Below are 26,470 nucleotides of genomic sequence, written 5' to 3' on the forward strand. Positions count from 1 at the left end.
ACACATAAGTTGTCACATATTGCTTTTCATCAGATGGAGTTAACTCTTTCACCCCTAGGTGTCTTCAATGTACTATCCATTCTATTGAGATCATCAGATGGAGTTAACTCTTTCACCCCTAGGTGTCTTCAATGTACTATCCATTCTACTGAGATCATCAGATGGAGTTAACTCTTTCACCCCTAGGTGTCTTCAATGTACTATCCATTCTACTGAGATCATCAGATTAAGTTAACTCTTTCACCCCTAGGTGTCTTCAATGTACTATCCATTCTACTGATATCGTCAGATGGAGTTAACTCTTTCACCCCTAGGTGTCTTCAATGTACTATCCATTCTACTGATATCATCAGATGAAGTTAACTCTTTCACCCCTAGGTGTCGTCAATGTACTATCCATTCTACTGAGATCATCAGATTAAGTTAACTCTTTCACCCCTAGGTGTCTTCAATGTACTATCCATTCTACTGATATCGTCAGATGGAGTTAACTCTTTCACCCCTAGGTGTCTTCAATGTACTATCCATTCTACTGATATCATCAGATGAAGTTAACTCTTTCACCCCTATGCGTCTTCAATGTACTATCCATTCTACTGATATCGTCAGATGAAGTTAACTCTTTCACCCCTAGGTGTCTTCGATGTGCTATTCATTATATTGAGATCGTCAGATGAAGTTAACTCTTTCACCCCTAGGTATCTTCAATGTGCTATTCATTATATCGAGATTTTTCAGATGAAGTTAACTCTTTCACCCCTGCGTATCTTCAATGTAGTATCCATTTTACTGAGATCGTTAGATAAAGTTAACACTTTCATCCCTAGGTATCTTCAATGTATTCAATCTGCTGAAATCGCCACACGAAGTTAACCCTTTTATTCTTATGCATAGTCAATGCATTGTATGCTTTTGAGATACGTCAAATGACGTTCCGATAGGGTTTTCGTTTTATTTTTCTTCAAGGAAAATGTGTATTATAATAATTGCTTGAAGCGTGTTTTTAAATGAGCGTGAAAACATCATCTAAAATATAATAATACTAACTCCATCAGAGTTGAATGTCAAATCTCAAATATATCATCTCATTTATCTTAAATTGAAGGTCAGGTCAGGTCAGGTCAGGTCAGATCAGATCATAGGTTTTAATATTCATATGCAGAACCAACTGGGCTATTTCTCGCTCCAGCCAGTGCACCACGACTGGTACATCAAAGGTCGTGGTATGTGCTATCCTGTCTATGGGATCCCTTGCTGCTAATCGAAAAGAGTAGCCCATGAAGTGGCAAAAGCGGGTTTCCTCCTTCAATATCTGTGTGGTCCTTAACCATATGTTCGACGCCATATAACCATAAATAAAATGTGTTCAATGCGTCGTTAAATAAACCATTTCCTTCCTGCATATTCAGAACAAGGTGTTGTAGCACACGCCTGTCATGGGCGCAGGTGACAACTTTCGCCGGCTCCTTCGTCCAGGACAGCTTAAATTCAATATTATCCCTGATAGTCCAGCAGATATGTGACAAAACTGTGCCTTTGATGATAAAAGCATGCAACTTTGCATGATGCTAGGACATACCCTAGAGACAAAAATTAGATATAAGGACATTACAGATTTGTCCTCTGGGAGCCATGGCGGCCATTTTGAAAAATGGCCGTCATGACTAACACATGTCCAATGCGAGTGTCTGAATTTACCATATTTTGTGTCCTTTTTAGAACTAATTACACTGATTTATAGATATGTCCATTGTACATGATGTAGAGGTGATATTTTGTACAAATTTCAGGGACAGTTCCAAAATATAAGCTAAACGACGTTATTTTTGTTTTCCTCATACATACTTGTGCAGTCATTCATGGTTAGTGTGTCCACCAAACTGGTAAAGAGCAGTGCACTTAAGTACAGCTGTCGGTACTAGGGGTATATAGTAGGTGGTTACAAGTGCCTCTTAACAATGCCAGAAGTAACTACTGAACACACTAGGCCAACAGCTAAAAGCTGATGGGGGATGGCAGCCTTGAAACACTTATAGTGCGCTCCACATCCTTTTCTACAACCATATCTTATAAGTTCTCTGCATGCATTGGTAGCCATAGGCAAGGCTGTCCAAATTGGTTCCCAGCTGCTTGTGTTACCTTGATGCTATCCTTATTCATTTGGTGGTTAGAGTTCTGGTGCACAAACTAGCATCTGACCCCAACAGCGTGATGGCTGGTACATTGTCCTTTTCACATGCTGTAGAAGGGCTGCCTTTGTAGGAGGTATTTGATAGAGTACTCTTTTTGGGAGGGTTGAAAAGCACTTCACGTGCCTCATTAACATGGTGTAGGCTGCTGATGCGGTCATACAACAATAAAACAAAGCGTTCTAATGTTTCAAACCAGTCCGCTGTGGCGCTTGGTGTTGTTGTTAAGGTACCAACAACTAGTGTGACTTCATTTGCTACTTTCCAGATGGCCCAACTTCCATCTTTGCCCCTACTACCGAATGAAGACAGTAAAGGCATGGAACATGGGCAATGAAAGGCATCTGTCTGAACCCAAGACAAGAGATACCTCATGGGCAGCCAGGTATCGAAAATGTCCAGTACCAAAAGCCATCCAGAGTTCAGAGATATTGACCAGTTGATATGGCCAAGATGTCAATGTCTTCTCATTGACAGCATCAGCTACATAAAGCGTTATTCGTGTGTCTGTCTCCTCTTGGATGCATCGGGCTATACTGGTGACATCTCTTGTCTGTTTGCATAGGACATTTTGAGAATGTGTGTCAGGGCTATAGATGGGTGTGCAGGACGTTTCACAAAATTATCTATAAAACTTCAAACATAGTAGAAACTGAGATATTTTCAAAAATAATATCAATTATTATTACATAAGAATAATTTCGCCATATTAAAATAAAATTAGCCATGTGTCCAAATTACCTGACACTCCGTTTCCCACAGAACTGATTTGTTGGAAAGGAAGGAAAACAGTTCAGTCTTGTTTTCGTCAAGCCTTAGTAATCCATGCCAAGTTCCAGGAATTTTACTCAATTGCTCCATGTGCCTTTCCCTCTCATGTTTCAAGTGCTTGACTTCAGACTAGTTAGGTTGCAAACATCCCAGATGACATCATTTCTTATAGCCTGTTGTAGTTGTGATGCCAGGTATGTGAAGAAGATCTGACTTGCATATTCAGAGAAATTCCTGGTTTCAACATGGTATTTACTGCTTCACCATCAAGGGTGCTTACCTCAACAGGAGATCTGTTAAAATTCCAATCTGATGTAATGAGCTCCTCTAGGCAGTACACAAGGTCAGACTCAGTTTCCCCATATGTGGCAGTGATGATGGCTTGATTATTATGCTAAAACAGCTCATCCAGGTTGCCAACCAGTACCTGACAAGCAACGTTAAGTCTGGAAAACTGAGCAGATATTTGCTATTTCGAACTGGAGGATGTTTGAAAAGCGGCAGAAAGTCTCGATTGATTCTTGGATGGACTTTGTTTCTAAAACAAGCTGTTCTTTCACAAATATTCCATACTGATCCTGTCCTAACGTCTCAAATCTGCGCATAGTATAAACAATAGCATGGTCTGCAATGTATCGGCTGTCTAGTTTCTGTAGATTTCACTACTTTCACAAAATGGATCCCTTCAATGATGATTTCTGTTTGTTTGGTCTGTTCATGATGTACCAAATTTGCTGCCTTCTGACTCATCTCATGTGTAGTGGGATATGACACAGGAACTTTTTTAATGTTATTAATAAGCGAAAGGGTAAAAATTGCCCCCTGACCCCCCCCCCCCCCCCCCCCCCCCCCCCCCCCCCCCGGCTACGCTACTGTGGATGACTCAAACTATTAGTTGAGTTATCTCTGGTCCACATACCATCCAGCAGCGTTATGTGTGTTGGATCTAATCAATGGTAATGGAAGGGAAATTCTTCTTGAATGTGAATCTGTCTTCTAGAAATTCGGAATATACAAGGAGCTGGCATTCTTTAATTGTTACCAAATCTCTCAAATAGAATGGAATCCATCTGGCATAATTTGTGTGATGTAAGGCAAAGACAAATGGGTCAATGTATCAATATGTAAAAGAAACTTTGTCATCTGGATTGCTCGAACAAACATCAACACTTTCACTTCCAGCTGAAGAACAATGAACCAAAACTAAAACTGGGGACTTGCTTCAGCTCTGATACTTCACCACTCTGATTGACATCAGATGCTTGTCTTCTACAAGTCTACGGCTGCACCATGTATCTGTGACTTCATGAGCTTTACAAGTGTGTATTACATTCGTAGCTTTATAACTGCAGAGGCAACTCCCGCCTGTACAAGGGCATCTGCCCAACCACTACCATCAAATTGATCCCCTACCACCTTAAGAACTGTCATATCAATATGAAGACCACCAAAGAACACAATAAAATTGTCTTCATCGTGACCTTGCTGGCCATGTCCTACGAATTTGTTTACCAACGGCATACAGAGGTCGATCCAGGGTAATTATTGGCACCTAATCAGGATTTAAGATGTATGCATGGACAAATTGTAAGAAAAGTTAGGTTTTTTGTTTAACGACACCACTAAATGGCATTGATAGGCTTTTGGATATAGAACATTTGGTAATTCTGTTAAATAGTTTTAGAGAGGATACCTGTTACATTTTTCAGTAAGTAGCAAATTATCTTTTTATATACACACTCCCACAAAAAGGATAGCACATACCACGACTTTTAATATACAAGTCGTGGTGCACTGGCTGGAATGAGAAATAGACCAATGGACTCACCGACAGGTATTCATTCGGAAACATTGTAAGAAAGTGCAAAATTATGATACAGTCATGACCGTCTTTTTGATTGGTACTGTACGTCCTATACTACTTATAAAACAACAAATCATATATATTGTGAATGAACACAATTAAAAACAATAATTTGTTTTCTATTTGAGTTCGGTGATATTATAAATTCATAATTAAAATTCAGAAATGATTAATTAAGGAACAAAGAATATAGTAAATGGTGAGAAACGCTACCCTTTGTCATAGACAATTCTCTCTCATTCAGGATATGACCTGGGATGTTTAACAAACTACACCTCTATATGTGGAATGGAATCAGTTTAATATGAACCCTGTAAATAGTTGTACTATAATTATATAAGCTAGTTATTGGCAAAGGACATATAGACACCATAGTTTCTTAATAAATATAATTCCGTTTGGCTTGTCCTTGGAATTTGCTTCTATCAGCACCCCTACATGATGTGAAAAGGCATATCTGTAAATTAATGTAATTAATTCTGTAAAGAACAAAAAGTAAGCTAAATTCAAACCCCTGCATGAAGTTATGTTGTGACCATGGCGGCCATTTTTAAAAATGGCCGCCATGGCAACCACAGGGAAAATCTGCAATGTCCCTATATCCAGAAATAACTATTTTGGTATGTTCTTACTTCATGCCAAGTTTCATGCTTTTATCATCAAAGGCACAATTCTTCTATAATTTTCACCAATCCGCTGCACTATGAGAATTAAATTCAATATTATCCCTTAAAGGGAGATACCCTAGTTTTTAAGTTTTTAAGTTTATTGTTTAGATTATCCATTTTCGCACATTCGAAGTGTTTTGGGTCATCCTGGTGTTTTTAATATCACAAAATGCAATTATCATATTTTTAAAAACGTACGTGATCTGAGAGGTAACAGTTATGGAGTCGAGTTTTAGTCTATTTTTAGAGTGTATTTCACCATTTCAAAGTCGCAAACTCATGTTTCACTCAATTGTAACTTTATCCAAATGTGCTAAAGGTTTGTAGATTAACTAAACTTTGTGTTAATTTTCATGGGCTGAAACTAGTTTCTGTCCCTTTAATTATATACCTATACTAGGGCAGCAGTATCAGTTGAACTTTCTGGATCAATTCCGTTAGTAAGTGACGATTACTAAAGTACATCTTGTTTTGTTTTTCTTATTGAAATTGACGTATTTATGTACACACGCTCTAGCTATCTGTTCGCCTTGTCCATATAGCATGGATTAATTGTCAACTGTTGGTGAATAAGCATCGACAGCACGCACACGAAACAAAAGCACATTGCCAGTGTAAACAGTCGACCGCTCAGCAGCTATCACGCACGTAATCGTTAGACGTAGAGTAACAATAACGCTATTACGGTGTTTGCTAGCACTCGAACCAGCATCGGCGCAATGGGAACGGTCGATAAGGCTTTAGTGCTTTGCCGTTGTTAACGCTAACCACTAAACCAACTGCCGTAATGCATGTATCAACAAGCAATCAAGAGGGAAATAAATATTTTAAAAAAGTAAGGAAAAAAATAACTGTTTATCTAGTTAACAATGACAATGTGATACTTGTTCAGATGTTAAGATGCATTTGATAACAATGCTGCAGTGTTTCGCGAAGGCAGGTACTACACGAAAATAGAACGTACGTACTTATATAAATATATTTTAAACTAGACATGCGGATGCACAGTGATTAAAGCATCGATTTTAAGGCCGATACGTACTGGGTCACTAGCGTAACCATGATGTTATATCGGGGCCATCCACATTGTGTGTGTGTGTGTGTGTGTGTGTGTGTGTGTGTGTGTGTGTGTGTGTGTGTGTCTGTATGTGTATGTATGTGTGTGTGTGTCTCTCTCTCTCTCTCTCTGTGTATGTGTGTTTGAAGATGTGCGTGTGTGTTGGGGGGGGGGGGGGGGGCACCCACACTGTCAATGAGTCTTTAGTCGAGTTTAGCCAGACCGAGCACAAAAACGTCCGCTACCCTGGTTTACGCGTTTCATGGTAAACCAGGGGCAGGATTTAGCTCAGTCGGTTGAGTGCTCGCCTGAGGTGCTTGCGTCGCAGGATCGAACCACCTCAGTGGATCCATTCAACTGACTGGGTTTTTCTTGTTCCAACCAGTGCACCACAACTGGTCAAAGGCCGTGGTATGTGCTTCCCTATCTGCATTAGGAAAAATGTAGTGGGTTTCCTCTGATGATTATGAGTCAGATTTACCAAATATTTGACATCCAATAGCCGATGATTAATTAATCAATGTGCTCCAGTGATGTCGTTAAACAAAACAAACTTTTCATGGTAAACCGACTGATCACGCCGGGAACCAATCAACGAAAGGTTTGCTGGCTGAACTTTGGGCTAGATTCTCGCTTTTACATCCGTTTTAAAGCCGCTACATACTGGGTCATAAGCGTAGCCAGGATTTTATAAAGGGGGAACCCACTGTAGATAAGTCTGTTAATTTACACTTTTACACGTGTTACGGGGTAACAGGCCATTATAAAAGGTGGTTTGGGGAAAAAGAGATGATAATGGGCGAACCATAGTTTTAACACAGAATGGAAAGAAAAAAAAAGAAGAAAGAAATGTTTTATTTAACGACACATTTTATTTACGGTTATATGACGTCAGACATATGGTTAAGGACCACACAGATATTGAGAGAGGAAACCCGCTGTTGCCACTTGATGGGCTACTCTTTTTGATTAGCATCAAGGGTTCTTTTATATGCACCATCTCACAGACAGGGTAGTATATACCACGGTCTTTGATATACTAGTCGTGTCTGGAATGAGAAATAGCCAATGGGCCCACCGACGGGGTTCGATCCCAGACCGACCGCACATCCAGCGAGGGCTTTACCACTGGGCTACGTTCCGCCCCAACACAGAATGGCTGCGCGTAGCTGAGTGGGGTTGCGAGTGAATCCTCTCCGACTTCTCTCACTATGCCATTAACCTCTGTTCCTCCTCACAGACAGTCCAGACCGGCATCGGTGGTGTAGTGGTTAAGCCATCGGTCTTAAGGCTGGTAGGTACTGGGTTCGCATCCAGGTACCGGCTTCCACTCAGAGTTTAACCATTCAGTGGTTAGGTATAAGACTACTACACTGCTAGACAACAAAGCATCCTCTTTGCAAGTCTTTTAGCATTGCACTGCGAGATCGCAAAGTTGCGAGACTTTAATGAATTAGGCCCATATGCTTAGTTTACTGTTTCAATCCAGAAACTGCAGAAACTGAAAGTACATGTACTATTACATGTTTTATCGGCCACAAGACAGCATTGTACATACATACAGCTCAATGTTGTATAGGGAACGCATGTCTTCAATGGAGGACTGTTTGAAACTATGGACAGAGGACTGCATGACAGTTACAATAGTGTGCCAGTGTATTGATTGCGACTCCTTGACATGCAATCATATACTGCACGGTTTATTCTCCATCACACACACGCAGCGAGGCGGTGGCCGTACAGAACGCACGCCTCTCTTAGCAACCGGCGTTTAATGTTCACACGTGCATGCATGCGCGACAATATTGACAAGACAGCGTCAGCAGAATACAACAATGTGTTCAAGGTCAAATGAAGAGTAATTCGATTATTGAATGATGATTTTTTTTTTTTACTTTTTTTTTTTTTTTTTTTTTACTTTTTTTTTTTTTTTTTTTTTGACGCTAAAGGTGTCTATATACCATGAGATATTGCAGTACATACAGTTAGACAAGTATCTACATTAAGTAGTACCAGACAGGAAAACATATAAATTAACTTACAGTGTTACTGTGGTCAAGACGTATTACGAAGGTGGGGGAGGGGGATTTCTCGTTCGAGCCAGTGCTGGTTTATGAAAGGCCGTGGTATGTGCTATCCTGTCTGTGTGATGGTGCACATAAAAGATCCCTTGCTACTAATAGAAAAAATGTAGCAGGTTTTCCCTCCAAGACTATATGTTAGACGTAACCAAATGTTTGACATCCAATAGCCGATGATTAATAAATCAATATGCTCTAGTGGTGTAGTTAAACAAACAAAACAAACTGTCATTACGTGTGGGGGGAGCGGTGAGATTTCAGGGCCGTAGCTGGGGGGGGGGGGGCAAGGGGGGCAGTCCTCCCAGAACAAAGTCCGGACAAAATTATAGAAACTTAGAGAAAATTCTCTTCTTCCGTTTACGGAGTTTTAGACTATTAAAGGTAGAGTAAACTCAAACAAGAGATTTATGTGTTGGGAAGATGCATAACCGGACCACCAACACAAACTGACACTTTAACAAATGAAAAACGCGTAATTGTAGAGTTAATAAAAAAAAACATGATTATTCCTGCTAACTGGGGACAGCCATTTTGTTTCGTTTTTGTGACGTCCGGTGGTATAGCTTTGGGCGAAGTGACGTCAGCTCCGTCCATCTGCTCTATTCACAGTGTAAACAAACGCTCTAATTTACGACAAGGCGCTTCGCTTTCATCAACCTGACTTGTAAAACAATACATAAATGACTTGATAGTATAATAAATTATTTAACTAAATATATTTCAATTTGCATCAATAGAACGAAATGGAGTTATAGTATTTTTCTTTTTTTAAAAATCCAAAGGAAAAAAATGCATATTATTAGGCCTATTGGTATGCTACGTTCGAGCAAAAACGACCACTCACGATACCCAAGTGATAATTTTCTTTTCTTTGGGACTACGTAATTGGTCAGTTTTGTGATTTTAGATGGGAAAGTCTACTTAATGAAGGGTTTTACAGAATTACCTACAGTAATAAAGCAGACGGCTGATTGATTACGATTAGAGGGGTGTCCGTACTACGGTTAACACATAATACCCTGTGATCTTAATAAAAGAGGCACGTCTTTTTAGTGTGTCTAGACACAGTGTCTGGGGACCATCTAAATATATTCCTGCCAATCAGGAACCACAGGTACAGGCCACGGAAAGAAAAGACCAATTAACTAAGAAAACACTCCGATTATTATTTCAGTACGTGGGTTAATTTATGTACAAACCATAATACAATTATTTCAACACTTTGACAATGGTGGTTTATTTTGTATTAAACGTAAATATATAATTATTGCTGGCTTACTGGGATGACTATTATTACAGAATATTGCGATGCATCCGCAAAAATCAGGTATCTTTTGTTTCTTCAGTTCGAAGACTAATTCCTGACGTGACACGTTAGGTATTACGTAACCACCAGCTCGCCAGAGGGCGTATTCACTGGGATGATACAAAATGGCTGCGCCAGTTATATATAATAGCCGTCACATTTAATCGTTTTATTAATTAACTATACGATTATACTTGTTGATATTAAGCAATAATGTGTATTATATATCGTTGAATATGCATACCAGGTCAAATGCCTTGATTGTCCCTTCCTTTAACTACTCAGTTGCCTCCCCCCCCCCCCCCCCCCCACCCCCTCCTAACAAATCCTAGCTACGGCCCTGGATTTCAACTAGCATACTAGCCACGGTGGTGTAGTAGCTAAGCCACCGACATTAAGATTGGTGGGTTATAGACGTGACCCAGTGGTAAAGAGCTCGCCTGGTGCGTGGTCAATCTAGGATCGATCCCCGTCAGTGAGCCCATTTGGGCTATTTCTCTTTCCAACCGGTGCTCCTCAACTGGTGTAACAAAAACTGCGGTATGCATTATTTTGTCTGTGGGATGCTGCATATAAAAAATCCCTTTCTGATAATCGGAAAGGGTAGCCCATTGCGTGGCGGCAGTGGGTTTCCTCTCTCAATACATGTGTGGTCCTTAACCATATGTCCGACACCATATAAGTTATACAACCATAACTAAAATGTGTTGAGTGCATCTTATAATACATCGTTCCTTCATAGCTTCACCCAAATTTCGAACATTAGATATTGGTGCCTACATTTCAGAAAAAAATCTCCTACATTCAAACATGAAAACCCCCAAAAGCAGACCCATTTACTACGTTCAGATTATACTGGTGGCAACGTTTTCTCAAATAGCCTCTTATTAACAAAACAAAACCCCCCCCCCCCCCCCCCTCCCAAAACAAAAATACAAAAACACACACACACAAAAATAATAATAAAAAAATAAAAATAACCCACAACCCCCTCCCCCCCCCCCAAAAAAAAAAACCCACACAAAAAAAAACAAAAAAAACCCCCCACCTCCCTCCCCAAACAAACAGCCAACCAACCAATCAACCAAACAAACAAAAACCACCTTGCAAATGTGACACACTATTAGTCAAACATGCCCGCGTTGAAAGTCTGCGGCCATCTGACTTCAGAAACCGCCATACGTGTCTCCCAAATCATCCAGTAGAGTTTATGTTATTATCTTAGTAATGGATCTTTCATATTGGTCATATACGCCCACGATGGTTGTATTGGCCTGGGTCATTACGTCAGTAATTGGTCTTTCATATTGGTCTTATAGGTCCGAGGTAGTTGCATTGGCCCGAGTTCGGCAGCAATGGTCCGAAAGGCTATGAAATAAAGCATCTTTAATGGCACACGCCACGTTTTAAGCAACAGCTTTTTGACGTCTAATGTGTAGTAGTTGCGATACCTTTTCCCGTTTTATCCAATACGTCGGTCATTACTTGTTCAAACAGCCTACATTCTCACAGACTGGCGTCGGATTCCTGTGACCTTTCGGGTCCGGGACGTAGCCCAGTGGGAAAGCGCTCGCTTGATACGCGGTCGGTCTAGGATCGATCCCCGTCAACGGGCTAATTGAGTTATTTCTCGTTCTAGCCAGTGCACCACGACTGGTATATATATATATATATATATATATATATATATATATATATATATATATATACCACAAAGGCCGTGGTATGTACTATCCTGTCTGTTGGATGGTGCATATAAAAGATCACTTGCTACTAATGGAAAAATGTATCTGGTTTCCTCTCTAAGATTATATATGTCAAAATTACCAAATGTTTGACATCCAATAGCCGATGATTAATAAATCAATGTGTTCTAGAGGTGTCGGTAAATAAAACAAACTAACATCTGCCATGTTATACACATGTTCCATGTATTACACTAATAGTGTTTTGGCCAATAGCCGATGATTAATACATCAATGTGCTTTTCTACTGGTGTCGTTCAACAAAACAAACCACTGGCGTAGGAAGGGTGGCAAGGGGGGGGGGGGGGATGTGTCCCCCACTTTTCAGATATTTTGCTTTATATTTGCTTTATAATAGCGTAAAAGTGTGTAAATATAAAAGTGCCCCCCCCCCCCCCCCCCCCACACACACACACCTTTTGGCACCTTCCTACGCTCGTGCAAACTTCAACGTCATCCAGTAAATGTTTAACACAGCAGAAGGAAGTTTGTATCAGAGTCAGAAGTCTATTGCGTCACACGATACCCCCTGTAGCGGGAATACATGCTGTATATTCAGTATATAAGTTCTGGTCATTAACTCCACACATTCTCATTCCTCCATTAGTTCTAGTGGTGCTCTACAAACATGAATATGCATAACACGACGACTGGTTCACTACAGCAGTTTGAAAGACGCGAAATGCATCATGTAGTATTGATAATACACGTGTTAAATACTAAGACAATGTTGTTGAAATATCGAGACAATGTTGTTGTTTTTTCTATGGTTTCTGCTCAAAGTAACTTGAGATGAAATAATTTATGATGGATTATTCCCTGACAAGCGTAATACCTTACAGAAAACCACACACCGTAAAACCGCATATATTCGGGTCCGGGTGATAAACACACAGAATTGATGTCAATAATTATATTCTGTAAAGATAAATTTATTTATTTAGATCAAATCGCGTGTGTATACATGTACTTTTGGCTATACATGACTTCTAAACCTTTTCATTTCATTTTAATTTATTTTCGTGCTTATATTCAATTATGGTTCACCGGCCTCGGTGGCGTCGTGGCAGGCCATCGGTCTACAGGCTGGTAGGTACTGGGTTCGGATCCCAGTCGAGGCATGGGATTTTTAATCCAGATACCGACTCCAAACCCTGAGTGAGTGCTCCGCGAGGTTCAATGGATAGGTGTAAACCACTTGCACCGACCAGTGATCCATAACTGGTTCAACAAAGGCCATGGTTTGTGCTATCCTGCCTGTGGGAAGCGCAAATAAAAAATCCCTTGCTGCCTGTCGTAAAAGAGTAGCCTATGTGGCGACAGCGGGTTTCCTCTCAAAATCTGTGTGGTCCTTAACCATATGTCTGACGCCATATAACCGTAAATAAAAATGTGTTGAGTGCGTCGTTAAATAAAACATTTCTTTCTTTTTTCAATTATGGTTCAAGCACGCTGTCCTGGGCACACACCTCAGCTATCTGCGCTGTCTGTCCAGGACAGTGGGTTAGTTGTTAGTGGTTAGAGAGAGAGAAGAGGGTGTAGTGATCTTACACCTACCCATTGAGTCATTAAAACTCGCTCTGGGTGGGAGCTGGTACCGGGCTGCGAACCCTGTACCTACCAGCCTTATGGCTAAACCACGACGCCACCGAGGCAGGTATTCTAACCCTTGATATACTTGTTGATAACAGTGTTATGCCTAAGGACTCAAACAGCTCAAACAGCTAGCGACTGGTTAAAGGGACATTCCCGGGTTTGCTGCATTGTAAGATGTTTCCGACTAAGAAAATATTTCTACGAGTAAATTTACATATTAAATATATTTTCTTGTTTAGAATATCAGTGTCTGTATATTCAATGTGTTTCTGGCCGTCTTAATATTTGTAAGAAGCCCAAACTGAATTTTGTCATCAAATAATTTCGTACGCACGAAAAAATCAGTTTTAGGAAATAAAATGAAATTTAACCTAGTACAAATATTAGAACGATCAAAAACACGTTTAATACACAGCCACTAATATTTTATGCAGAAAAATATATTTGATATGTAATTACAGTCATCAAAAAGTCTCTGTTAGTCGATAACATCTTAAAAATTGCAGCAAACTCAGGAATGGCCCTCTAAAATCTTAGGATTTTGCCATTTAAGACCTGCTTCTAAGTGTATATCTAGGCTCGCTTACAGGTACAGTTTCGTCAGTTTTACTGGTGTTATTATTGCACTAGATGTAACCCGTACACGAAAAAGTCTAGATGGAGTGTGGTAGCAGGCCCGTAGCCAGCCAGTTTTGCGGGAGTGTGTGTGTGGGGGGGGGGGGGGGGGGGTTGCGTTGAGATATTGGGTGGAACTAAATTTATATCATGGGTACCGATTGGCACCTGAAACCAGCGACCGAAGGGCGCGAGAGGTTTAGGGGGTTCGGGAGCATGCTTCCCCGGAAATGTTTTAAATGTAGATGCTCAGAAGTGCATTCTGGAGCTATTTGTGATGGGTTTTTAATATTTTATTTCAGGTATTTTGAGGTCGTAGCGCGTACATTTTTTGATAAGACTTCAAGAGCAGTACACTTTAACTACATTAAATGTGTGACAAGTTGTGAAAACCTACCTGTGCTCGACTATGGGCCAGGTACGACTGAGCAGTGTTGTACTCATAACAAAGAGCGATCGTACTCAAATATGGATACGATCATTGACAGATTTGGCAGAAGCAAGGGGCGAGACGCATATTTTTTTCTAAGACCAGCATATAAGTGCTAGTTACACTGTGAAACAAAATATTTCTCTTTTGTACTTTAATATTCGTTAATTGTAATCCATGTAAAATGTGTAGTGGTTCGTTTGCAACCATATATAGCTGTTTGGTAGTGCTTAATGCAAATGTGAATAAACGTTATCGAGATTCGGGCATCTAAAAAACAACAAAAATAACTAAATTCAGGCAAAAATCAGCCGATCACCATTGAGATTGCCTTGGGTGGTGACAAGATCCAGCTTACAATCATGTGATAGGCAACCCCAAACCATTACTGAACCTCCACCATACAAGGTCATAGGTCGTATGTTCCTGGGTGTGTAGACAGCATTTTTATGCCTCCAAACTCTCAGTCGGTCATCTGTGACATGGTGCAGGAACCGGCTTTCGTCGGACCAATGGACTCTTCGCCAGGACCTCTGATTCCAACCTCTCTGGGCCAAACACCACGCTAAACGGCGTCTCTCATGATGATTAGCAAAAAAGGGACGATTGATGACCCTTCTGGCCTTCAATCTTCACTGTTCTGGCTGACATCCGTCTATTGGGTAACCATTGGCTCTTCAGAACAGGAGACGTAACAAAGGGTTAATGACGTACGAGCCGAAGCAGGGCCCTGCCCTCGCGCTGTGACATCAGGCGCGGTTTCCCTGGCCGTGGAAGATCCTTTACAGCATTGGTACGCCCGTGTTTTCGTATCGGTCTGCTGATTATGGTGTAATGATACCCCAATTGACGTCCTAAACTTTTGAAGGTCATGCCGGTCGCATGCATACCAATAATAGGCCATCTTTGGGCCTCTGATAACCGTTGGCGTGCCATATTCAACGATTAAACTTCAACAATGCAAGACAGTGATGTTAAATGGCAACAATTGCAGTGTATTGATACTGCATTTTGAGCAAAGCATGAGTGGCATGATGGACGTGCATGTCGTTCTGTTGTGGGATGACGTAGTTGTCATTGTACTCTCCTATTATTTCAACAGAACACCATTCTTGACATATTCGTCACGTAATTTGCAGTTTTTACGAATGGGGCTATTTCAGTACTAATTACATCTAGGGGTGCTTAACTTTTTTCTTTGTGTATGGTTTGAACTGTATCTCTAAACGCGCGCGTGGTAAAAAAACACCCCAAAACAACATCATTGTGTTTAAATTTTGGTATTGGGCATAGCTTTCGTTTTCTATTTGGTGTATTGGCGGCATCGGAATCGCTTTTGTGAATAATATTTACGTTAGTTGCACCCCCTTGATTATTAATTCAAGAAGGGTATTGTAATCGAAGTTCCACCAATGATTTTATTCGAGACGGAATGAAATGTATGACATGTTAAACATATTTACGGTGCCGGTACCAATCACATGCCAGACACGGTTTGAGTTGAGAACGCATTCGACAGTGTCAGCTGTTAAATAAATTCATCTCTAAACAACATGCAATATAAAAAGCAATTCGCCGAACGCAACAAAGTCAATAGTCATATTTAACTGACATTTTATTATTTTTCGAATGATTGTAGTTGATCAAGATATTTCGTAAACTTATTTATTTTATTGACCTTTATTCTTTTTCGTAAGAAAAGCGTCCATCGTTTGGCAGTTCTTGGCTGCACGTTTTTTGCTTAGCTCTCTTTGCTCAGGTCGACCCATGATAGTCGTAGTTTGTAAGTCGAAAAAATAGCGCGCCACAATTACTTACACGATAGACTGGTTCTCAACTGAATATACCCATAAGGACGCCTTATAATATCATTCGTGTAGCACATGTACCATTTTAAGCCAAAAAATATTTATGGAAATTTCCGAACGCTGAAATTAATATTTGAGCTTCTACAGAGACGAGCCAAATAATATCAGAGTGCGGCTTTCCAATAATGGTTTCGAATAAACTAGCATTTAATACAGTCATCTGTTGGGGTAAACGTTAAAATACTTATAATAGGAAATAAAAATTACTCAAATTCTCGCGGGGGGAGGGGAGGGGGTGCGTTCACACCCGTCGCACCCCCCCCCCCCCCCCCCAGATACGGGCATGGGTAGCCTTACCGCCCCAAAATATGACTACCTTCTTTATAGCCAGCCCACATTAGCAGAAGCTATATGCACGGCCGCCGTTTATATAGCCACTTGTGTGTTTAATAATAAATATGGCGATCTCCAGAACGATGGTAAACTGTTATAACGGCCTTGCGTATTATATTATGGCTATTCTCTGAGTGCATGACCACAAATACTTGACGTTATACGGCGGGACGGGGGAAGCTGGGGGGTCTCTAGCCCCCACCCCTCCAATAATTCTAAATAACAAATATTATTGGTAGTAAATCTTAAGGCAGAGATGAATTTTACTTGTAGAATGCAGGAAACTGCCTTTCAGGACATCAGGAATTTTACGGGAAATCATACCCCCGAACCCCCCTAAAAACTTTGCTTTGCACCCTCAATATCAGTCAGCTCCTTCCCATTGATCTTCTTTCTTCCGGCGTGCTTGTATAGTATTGCATATATATTAATCTATGACCTCCATATAGTATTGCATATATTGATCTATGACCTCCATATAGTATTGCATATATTGATCTATGGCCTCCATATAGTATGGCATATATTGATCTATGGCCTCCATATAGTATTGCATATATTGATCTATGGCCTCCATATAGTATTGCATATATTGATCTATGGCCTCCATATAGTATTGCATATATTGATCTATGGCCTCCATATAGTATTGCATATATTGATCTATGGCCTCCATATAGTATGGCATATATTGATCTATGACCTCCGTATAGTATTGCATATATTAATATTTAACCTCCATATGGTATAACATCTATATCGTACTGATCTACGACCTGTAACGAATGCATAATAACATCAACGTACATACTACCGTTCGGCTATGTTGCAATTAGTGGGAAAACCTTGACACGTATACTAGGCCCCACTACATATATTATTGTGTCAATAATAGTAGTACTGAAGTCAATTGTTTTAATAATACATAATAGACAAACTGTTTTGTAGAATATTATTCTATTGATGGTAACTCACGATACCGTTATACGATTGTATGTACCTTTCAGTGCTGTATAACAGTATTTACAATTAATAACGGTAACACGATAAAGCTGTTCGGTAGTAAGCAACGTTTCAGCGCTAAATAACAGTAATTTAGAGATAGTAACACATAGTATATCCACACGGAAGTATATACCTTAATTTCCTTACGAATTCGTTTAGATACATACATCATTACATTACAGGCTATCGTGAATATATTGTTTAATACCTTTGTTTCTGAATTATTAGCGTTTTAATGAACGTTGTGAGATCATCACTTTAAAACAGTTATCCGCATTGATTTTTATTTAAATATACAAGTCTGTGCGCGCGCGCGTGTAGGTGTGTGTGTGTGTATGTGTGTGTGTGTGTGTGTGTGTGTGTGTGTGTGTGTGTGTGCATTTTATATGGATTTTAATTATGTACGTAAGTATGTAATAGAACAAAACATTAAAACAAGAACTCTACTCACCCACAGTTGATAGCATCATGATTATAAATCCCGTGAACATGGGTATGCTATAACCTATTCTGAAAAGTAAATAAATATAGTATTTAAACTGTGTATATACTTCCATATAGCATATGGATTATGAATTAAAGGCGCAGTATCATAATTACTTTGCCATATTATTATTTCGCTATGTGTACATTTATTGTAATGCCTATGCCATATAGCCGTAAATAAAATGTATTGACGTTTGTTTTGTTTAAGGACACCACTAGAGCACATTGAATAATTAATCATCGGCTATTGGATGTTAAACACTTGGTAATTCCGACTCGTAGTCAACAGAGGAAACCCGCTACATTTTTCTTAATGCAGCAAGGGATCTTTTATATGCACTTTCCCACAGACAGGAAAGCACATACCACGGCCTTTGAAATACCAGTCGCGGTGCACTGGCTGAAACGAGAAATAGCCTAATGGGCCAAAATGTGTTGAGTGCGTCGTTAAATAAAACATTTCCTTCCTTCCTTATTGTGATAAATAACTACAAATTAATGGAACCCACACATAATCTTTGTATAAATTATTTAGAAATATCGGCAACTTGGACACTGCATCTTTAATATAATTATTTATTTATTTTTAATGAATTACATTTTTTCATCTTAATGCATTTTTTTTCAAAACTGTTATATAATAATAAAATGATGTCTGTTATGGGTGTTCTGTAGATGAATCATCGCATCGTCCATGAAGTACCAGCACATATCCTAGACAAGGCATGACTTTTGATTTAAGATTCCTGAGGTACTTGGGTCGAATCTCCAGGGTGAACCCATTTTCTGATTTTCTTTTTTTGTTTGTTGTGTTTTGGTCTATTTTTATTTTTATTCTAATTGTTCTTTTTTCCTGCCCCAATCACTGTCCCATAACTGGTTTATCAAAGGCTGTGGTATGTGCTGTCCTGTGTGGCAACGTGCATATAAACGATATCTTTCTGCTAGTGAAAAAAAGGTAGACTAAAACTGTGTATTATAATTAACAAACGTTTGACATCCAGTGAAATCATTACGCTCTAGTGATGCTGTTAATCAAAACCAACTTTAACTTTTTAACTGTTACAGGATTTATCTAGGGAAGGGTGCCACTTTCAAGAATAAACAAACACCCTACAATATTCCAAAGCTAAAGTACATTTTCCCACAGACATGCATACCACAGCTTTTGATATACCAATCGTTTGGCTTTGGTTGGGACGGAAAAAAGTACAATGACAGAATAGGTCCACTATGAAGTTTCGATCCTGTGACCCAAGCGCTATAGATTTAGCTACCGAATTAGCTAGACCCCGCCCCCTCCAAAACACACTAACATGCATTGCATTGTATATACGTGCATGGCAATGTTCCCATAAACACTCAGGTGACCAAGGTATTACATATCCCCCCACCCCCACCCCCAATTTTTTTTTTTATATTCATCCGGTAACACTAGATTTTCGAAGCACTTTCAAATATGAAGAGGGGTGACCCACACACCAGACACCTCCCCCCCCCCCCCACAGTACCTTTTGTTTGGATCTCACCTATCTGAATGACATGGGTTTGTTTCTAATTGGCATTATTGTTTTATTGTTGTGAGTAATCACTTTCATGTTATTTAATTACGTAGGCCTATTCCATTACTACTTGTAACTACGACATACGAAGGGTATCTTACAGAGGAGCGCCAACAGCAACTTACCTATTTGTTATTGGACCTATGAACGGATTAGCTAATAACTGCATTATCGCTTTTGAAGCAAACATGAGTCCAACTTGTATATTTTCATCTCCAAATCGCTCGTGGTCAGTTTCAGTGTCTGTTTTGTTTGATAAATCTGACATATTTCCAGTGAAATTAACACACAGCGGAAGTGACGTAGACATGACGTAATGACGGGGTACATTTGACATCCCTTCCCATGAGTATCCTTGTGTGTCCTGGCTTGTGTTGAACGTTTCAAACGAAGGTCTTGTAACACACGTGTAATTTGTTTTCGACACAGAATTTAATAAGGCCGCTTTTCTGGCGTTTGCTAGTCGTCTCAGAAAGTTTGGAACAACTGGAACTGAAAAAATAAAACGAAAAATAAAATATAAAACACAATGGCAATTATAGCTACACTAGCAATAACTATAATGACTATCCCTTCCTCCTTCCCTCCATCCATACACCCATCCACCGCCTTAAAAACATACTGTCAAGGAATTAAGGACCTTATTTTTTCTAAAAATGGATAATAAATAAAAATTACATTAAGCGTTGGAAACCAAATCTAGCTATCGCATCACCTTAACTGAACCATGATGTAGTGAAATCCATGTCAACCCTCTCGACAATTTTAGTTTTTGAATTATGGACCACTGCCATAATTCAATTATTTTTACAAAATATCATTAATAAATGGAGTATGGTGGTTATGAAGATGGTTGAATAAAATACATTTAGGGACAAATCAAATTATTTTTGTTCTGGTAATACTTTGTTAGACCATTAAATAGGTCAGTGGTCTGTGACAATATGCCTTTAATGTTTGTATTGTATAATACTTTTCCCCACAGCTCTTTATAAACTGTGGTTTTACATAATTATATACATTTCATTCTACCTTTTTTGACACCCAATAGCCGATGTGTATTTTGGTGATGGGTGTTGTTAAACATTCATTCATTCATTCATTCCGTAAAAATATTCCACCCACCGATCTTCCAGTTCATCCACCTACCTACGTATTCACCCACCTACCTTGTCATTCACCCACCTACCTTTCCATTCACCCACCTACCTTCCCATCCACCCATAAATTTGCAAATGGCCATATTTGAAAAAATAACGTAGTGGGTTGGGATTTTATGAGGAGTTCGATTTAGCGTCTGAGATGACGCGAGTGTGTGAGAAAGGGTTCACATTCATGAGGGATCTACCCACACATACACTTGTAGTAGTCTTGGTATAGAATGCTATTAGATCAGTTGGTAGAGTACTGGACTCTCATAATGAGGGTCACTGGTTCGAATCCCCTCAATAGAGATTGATTTTTCTGTTACACACTCACATCCATCCAGCCATCCACCCACTAATCCATCCATCCATCCATCCACCCACCCACCCACCCACCAATCCACTCATCCATCCATCCACCCAACTCACCGATCCATCCATCCATCCACCCACCCACCCATCCACCCATCCATCCATCCATCCATCAGATGCCTTAATTATATATGTTTACCCATGATAAACATCAGTAGATTCATTATGTATTTCGTCTACACCTACCAACAGTGGTAAGGAGCATGTTGTCCAGGAACAAGGCAATGAACACGATGATGAGGACCAGCTTGCGCGACTGGCGACACCGACTCAGACATCCGTTCAGACTGGACGTCGACAAGTAGTCCGCTATAGACATGTTGGACAGGAAGTCCTTGATCGTCATCGTCTGCCGAGCTCACTTCACAAGACACACATCAAGTCTGCAAAGAGAATTTGCTCAAGTAATCAACAAGAATTCTGCGGAATTAAATGTCTCGCCTACCACAAAAATATTTTCTGTGCAGCAAACTTACTGATCTCTAAAAAAAAAATTCATTACCCACCCCCTTAATTATTTTTAGCAAGATACAGCCGTGATAGATACAGACCCACCACCACCTACTCGTGTTTGAACCGGTAAACCGGGATACGGACCCAACACCACCTACTCGTGTTTGAACCGGTAAACCAGGATACGGACCCAACACCACCTACTCGTGTTTGAACCGGTAAACCAGGATACGGACCCAACACCACCTACTCGTGTTTGAACCGGTAAACCGGGATACAGACCCAGTACCGACCCAGCACCACGTACTCATGTTTTAACCGGTAAACCACCTGCTCGTGTTTGAACCGGTACACATGGATACCGACCAAGCACCGCCTACTCGTGTTTGAACCGGTAAACCGGGATACAGACCCAGCACCGCCTATTTGTGTTTGAACCGGTAAACCACCTGCTCGCGTTTGAACCGGTAAACCGAAATACGGACCTAGCACCACCTACTCGTGTTTGAACCGGTACACAGGGATACAGACCCAGCACCGCCTACTCGTGTTTGAACCGGTAAATGTGGGATACAGACCCAGCACCACCTACTCGTGTTTGAACCGGTAAACGCGGGATACAGACCCATCACCGCCTACTCGTATTTGAACCGGTAAACACGGGATACAGACCCATCACCGCCTACTCGTGTTTGAACAGGTAAACGCGGGATACAGACCCATCATCGCCTACTCGTATTTGAACCGGTAAACACGGGATACAGACCCAGCACCGCCTACTCGTGTTTGAACCGGTAAACGCGGGATACAGACCCTTCACCGCCTACTCGTGTTTGCAACGGTAAACGCGGGATACCAAGTACCGCCTACTCGTGTTTGAACCGGTAAACGCTGGATACAGACCCAGCACCGCCTACTCGTGTTTGAACCGGTAAACCGCCTACTCGTGCTTGAACCGGTAAACGCGGGATACAGACCCAGCACCGCCAACTCGTGTTTGAACCGGTAAACCGCCTACTCGTGTTTGAACCGGTAAACGCGGGATACAGACCCAGAAACCACCTACACTTGTTTGCTTTCTGCGCCACCGATGCCAGACAGACTGCGCTATGCCGAGTTGGTGTTTGAACGCGGAATCAGCACAATGCATTCACAGTAACTATAGCCCTTTGTGTACACACAGCTTCAAGACTTTCACCTGCCGCTTGTTTGCAAACTATTATGATAAGTACATATTGATAATAACATGCACAAATGATTTCCAAACCACATCAATACGACGTGCGTCGACGCAAATAAATATTTCCATAAATCGAATATTTATAGACTGCAGTTGTCTTTTTTCCCGCATGCTACCTCCGAGCTATGTTAATCTTGTTTTAAAAATTTATTCCCAGAGGTCTCCGGCCTAATTGCAATCGGATTGGTCAATCGATGATGAAGAGAAGTGTGATATTGGCAGGGCTTTGGATATTTGCAATTCAGAAACGCTGCCCATTTCCCTTGTTTTCATCCAAAGCAGCCAAGTGAAATAAAGGTAAAATGGGATTTCTCCACTGCTCATTTCCAGCGATGTGATACCCTTATAAAAAAAATGCTGAAATGATCTTTTTAAAAAAACTGAAAACTCAAAGAAAGGCCATTTTTAAACATTTCAGATAAAATCCAATTTATCAATTCAATCGGTTTTGTTAAAGCAGTTTTATGCAGAAATAAAGAGAGAAAAACCCCAGATGAATCTGGAATCCGATAACAAGCTGAAAAAATCGAATGCTTGTAGTTTAGGCTTCGAAACAAAACATTTAAACTTTACAACATGAGACGTTTATAAAAAACATTCTAATGTACAAACACGCAAATAAAAATAATAATTAAACAAAATTAAACTAAACATAAACATTTAATATAAATATAGGTGACAATAATTAGAGTTTTGAAATACTTTAGAAAAAAACCCTCAACAATTTTGTATGTTTTGTAAAACTCTCGCCTTATGCGCGGTCGGTCTGGGATCGATCCCCGTCGGCGGGCCCATTTTTATATTTCTTCTTTCAGCCAGTACATCATGACTGGTAAAACAAAGGTATGTGATATCCTGTCTGTTCTATGGGATGGAACATATAAAGGATCCCTTGCTACTAATAAAAAGATGCAGCGGGTTTCCTCTCTGAGACAATACATCAAAATAACCAAATGTTTGACATCCAATAGCCGATGATTAATAAATAAATGTGTTCCTTTTCATTTCACATTTCACATTTAATACCTTGGCAAAGGTAGAACAAAAAACCCCACTTATAACTAATGCTTGGCACACACCTACAAATTAACGCCGACTCGACAGTCGCGTCGGCATTAATTGGTAGGTGTGTGCAGGGCAAACGCGACAGTCGCGTCGGCATTAATTGGTAGGTGTGTGTAGGGCAAACGCGACAGTCGCGTCGGCATTAATTGATAGATGTGTGCAGGGCAAACGCGACAGTCGCGTCGGCATTAATTGATAGATGTGTGCAGGGCAAACGCGACAGTCGCGTCGGCATTAATTGGTAGGTGTGTGCAGAACAAACGCCACAATCGCGTCTAATCTCCAGTTTTTGCCCTGATTAGACGGCTGGCGTGTGTGCAGGCGCACCTTTTCAGACCACTACCAACTCGAAAGTCGAGTCGGCGTTAATCGCTAGGTGTGCGCCAAGCATTTTAATAATTTCATATCTTGCTAATCACGTTCATAATATTTGGAAGACTATATGTCATAGCCTATACTTTAACGGGTGTTCCTTTTTAGGGTAGCAGAAGTACGAATTTCAAAAAATCTTCATATTTTATATACTCTTCAAAAGAAGAAACGCAAAACCACATTGTCGTAACATTTGGAGAATTGATTTAATTATTGAATGGTGAGTCCGATAATTACCAAATGTTGCAGGATTGTTCACAATTCACTCTAGTCCATTGTGAGTAAGTGATAGGACACACCACCAAGGTCAAGGTCATCTGGAGTCAATACCGGGTGTGGCCTCCGCGTGTGTTGACAACTGCCTGGCACCGCCTGCCCATTGAAGCAACCAGAGTACGGATGACGTCCCGGGGGATGGTGGCCCACTCGGCCTGCAAGGCTGCTGCCAGCTCGGGCAGGGTCTGGGGCTGTGGTTGTCGCTGTCGGAGGCGTCGGTCCAACTCGTCCCATAGATGCTCAATTGGGTTCAAATCCGGTGATATCGATGGCCAAGGAAGGACATTAATGTTGTTGTTCTGTAGGAAAGCCGTTGTGAGACGTGCTGTGTGAGGCCTGGCGTTGTCATGTTGGAACACTGCGTTGGCGTTGGCCATAACTGGAACGATGTGTGGCCGGAGGATCTGGTCAATGTAGCCCTGTGCATTCAGGTTGCCCTGCACGTGGACCAGGTCAGTTCTGTCAGTGTGTGAGATGGCTGCCCACACCATGACACTACCCCCGCCGAATCTGTCCACTTCCTGCACGCAGTTTGCCGCATAACGTTCACCACGACGCCTATACACGCGACATCTTCCATCATGACGTCGGAGCAGAAATCGGGACTCGTCACTGAACCACACCTGTCTCCATCGCAGTTGAGGCCATTGTCGATGAATCTGGCACCACTGCAGTCGGAGTCGACGGTGTTGTGGTGTTAAGATGACACCTCGAACTGGACGTCTGGCACGAATTCCTACCTCACGTAGGCGGTTCCGTACGGTCTGGTCGGATATCCTGCGCAAACCTGGTATTGCTGCGGCTGTGGAGGTGGCAGTAGTCAATCGTTCCCGAAGGTGGCGTACCCGGATGTAGCGGTCCTGCCCGGGGGTAGTGACCCGTGGTCGACCGGATCTAGGGAGGTCACGTGTTGATCCATGTTGCTGGTAACGGTCCCACAGTCTGGAGATGGTGCTTGGGGACACATGGAATGCCCTGGCAACGGCCGTTCTGGATTCGCCTGCGTCTAGTCAGCCGATGGCATTGTTTCTCTGCGGTTCACTGAGACGTGGCATGTCCTGGATTGTCAACTGTCGGCCAGATACAGAGGCCAGGCAAGCGAACACCCTGCACTTTTATACTGTCGGTGTTCATGTTGCACGTGCAGACAACGCACGTGCAGTGGTGACATGGTTTGCACGTGGCTGCGTTTTTGCGAATATTCACATTTTGGAACTTTATTGTACAGTAGCTGCGTTTTATCGAATGTAACCGTGGGAATGTGTTTGGGACATGCAATGACCTTATATTCACAAAGCATGAACCGGTAGGAAACATAAAATCGGAGTTATAACCCATTTGTACCCTTTTGCGTTTCTTTTTTTGAAGAGTATATAATATTATTATCAAAGCATGAGTATTTTAACTCAAAACTGAATTAAAGTACTGGGAATACATTGTTGTGTAATATTTGAGTATGTGAATTAAATTTTTTGTGTAACATGTCGTTAGTGAATTTTACTTTTTGCGCATTTCTTGAATGTAAAACAGTAAACGGTCGCCTTTAGTCCGTCCCAATATCCACACAAACATTTGGTGGTTTGTTGGTGTTTTTTAAAAAATATCTAATAGGTCTGTTGCATCTACATACTGTTTCCTAGAAACACCCCTGCTACGGATAGCTGGTTGTTTTGCGTTTTAATCAATATCGATTACGTTAATTACAGCTATAAATCTATATTCAGTTTTCTGCACTCAGTTAATCACATTGTGCCGCAAAGACATATCGTAAAAACAGGATGGGACTCCCGAGTTTCGCTTCGTTAACGACATAAAGTGTAGAATGCACTGGTCCGTGTCCAGGGAAGCGGGTGCATCCCGTGGACAAACACGGTCCACTTACCATTAAACTAAAACAGCAAAATCAATCGTGAACTTTAGCTCAGTTGATATGTAGCGCTCGCCTGCTGTGTTAGGGTTCGAAGGATCAAA

At 40.9% G+C, this 26,470-nt stretch overlaps 1 protein-coding gene across 1 annotated transcript in view; it reads right to left on the reverse strand.

Annotated features, from left to right (window-relative positions):
- Positions 1-26,470, reverse strand: part of LOC121384107 (synaptic vesicular amine transporter-like) — an 83,583-nt gene that overhangs the window by 22,162 nt on the left and 34,951 nt on the right. Inside the window, exons 2-4 of the mRNA XM_041514341.1 lie at positions 21,280-21,476; positions 19,702-20,068; positions 17,980-18,038 (exon numbers count right to left, since the gene is read on the reverse strand). Coding sequence (XP_041370275.1) covers positions 17,980-18,038; positions 19,702-20,068; positions 21,280-21,439 — 586 coding nt within the window. The 5' untranslated portion in view covers positions 21,440-21,476. The remainder of the gene's footprint in view (positions 1-17,979; positions 18,039-19,701; positions 20,069-21,279; positions 21,477-26,470) is intronic.

This window comes from Gigantopelta aegis, chromosome 10 (genome assembly GCF_016097555.1).
Source record: "Gigantopelta aegis isolate Gae_Host chromosome 10, Gae_host_genome, whole genome shotgun sequence".
Lineage (NCBI taxonomy): Eukaryota > Metazoa > Mollusca > Gastropoda > Neomphalida > Peltospiridae > Gigantopelta > Gigantopelta aegis.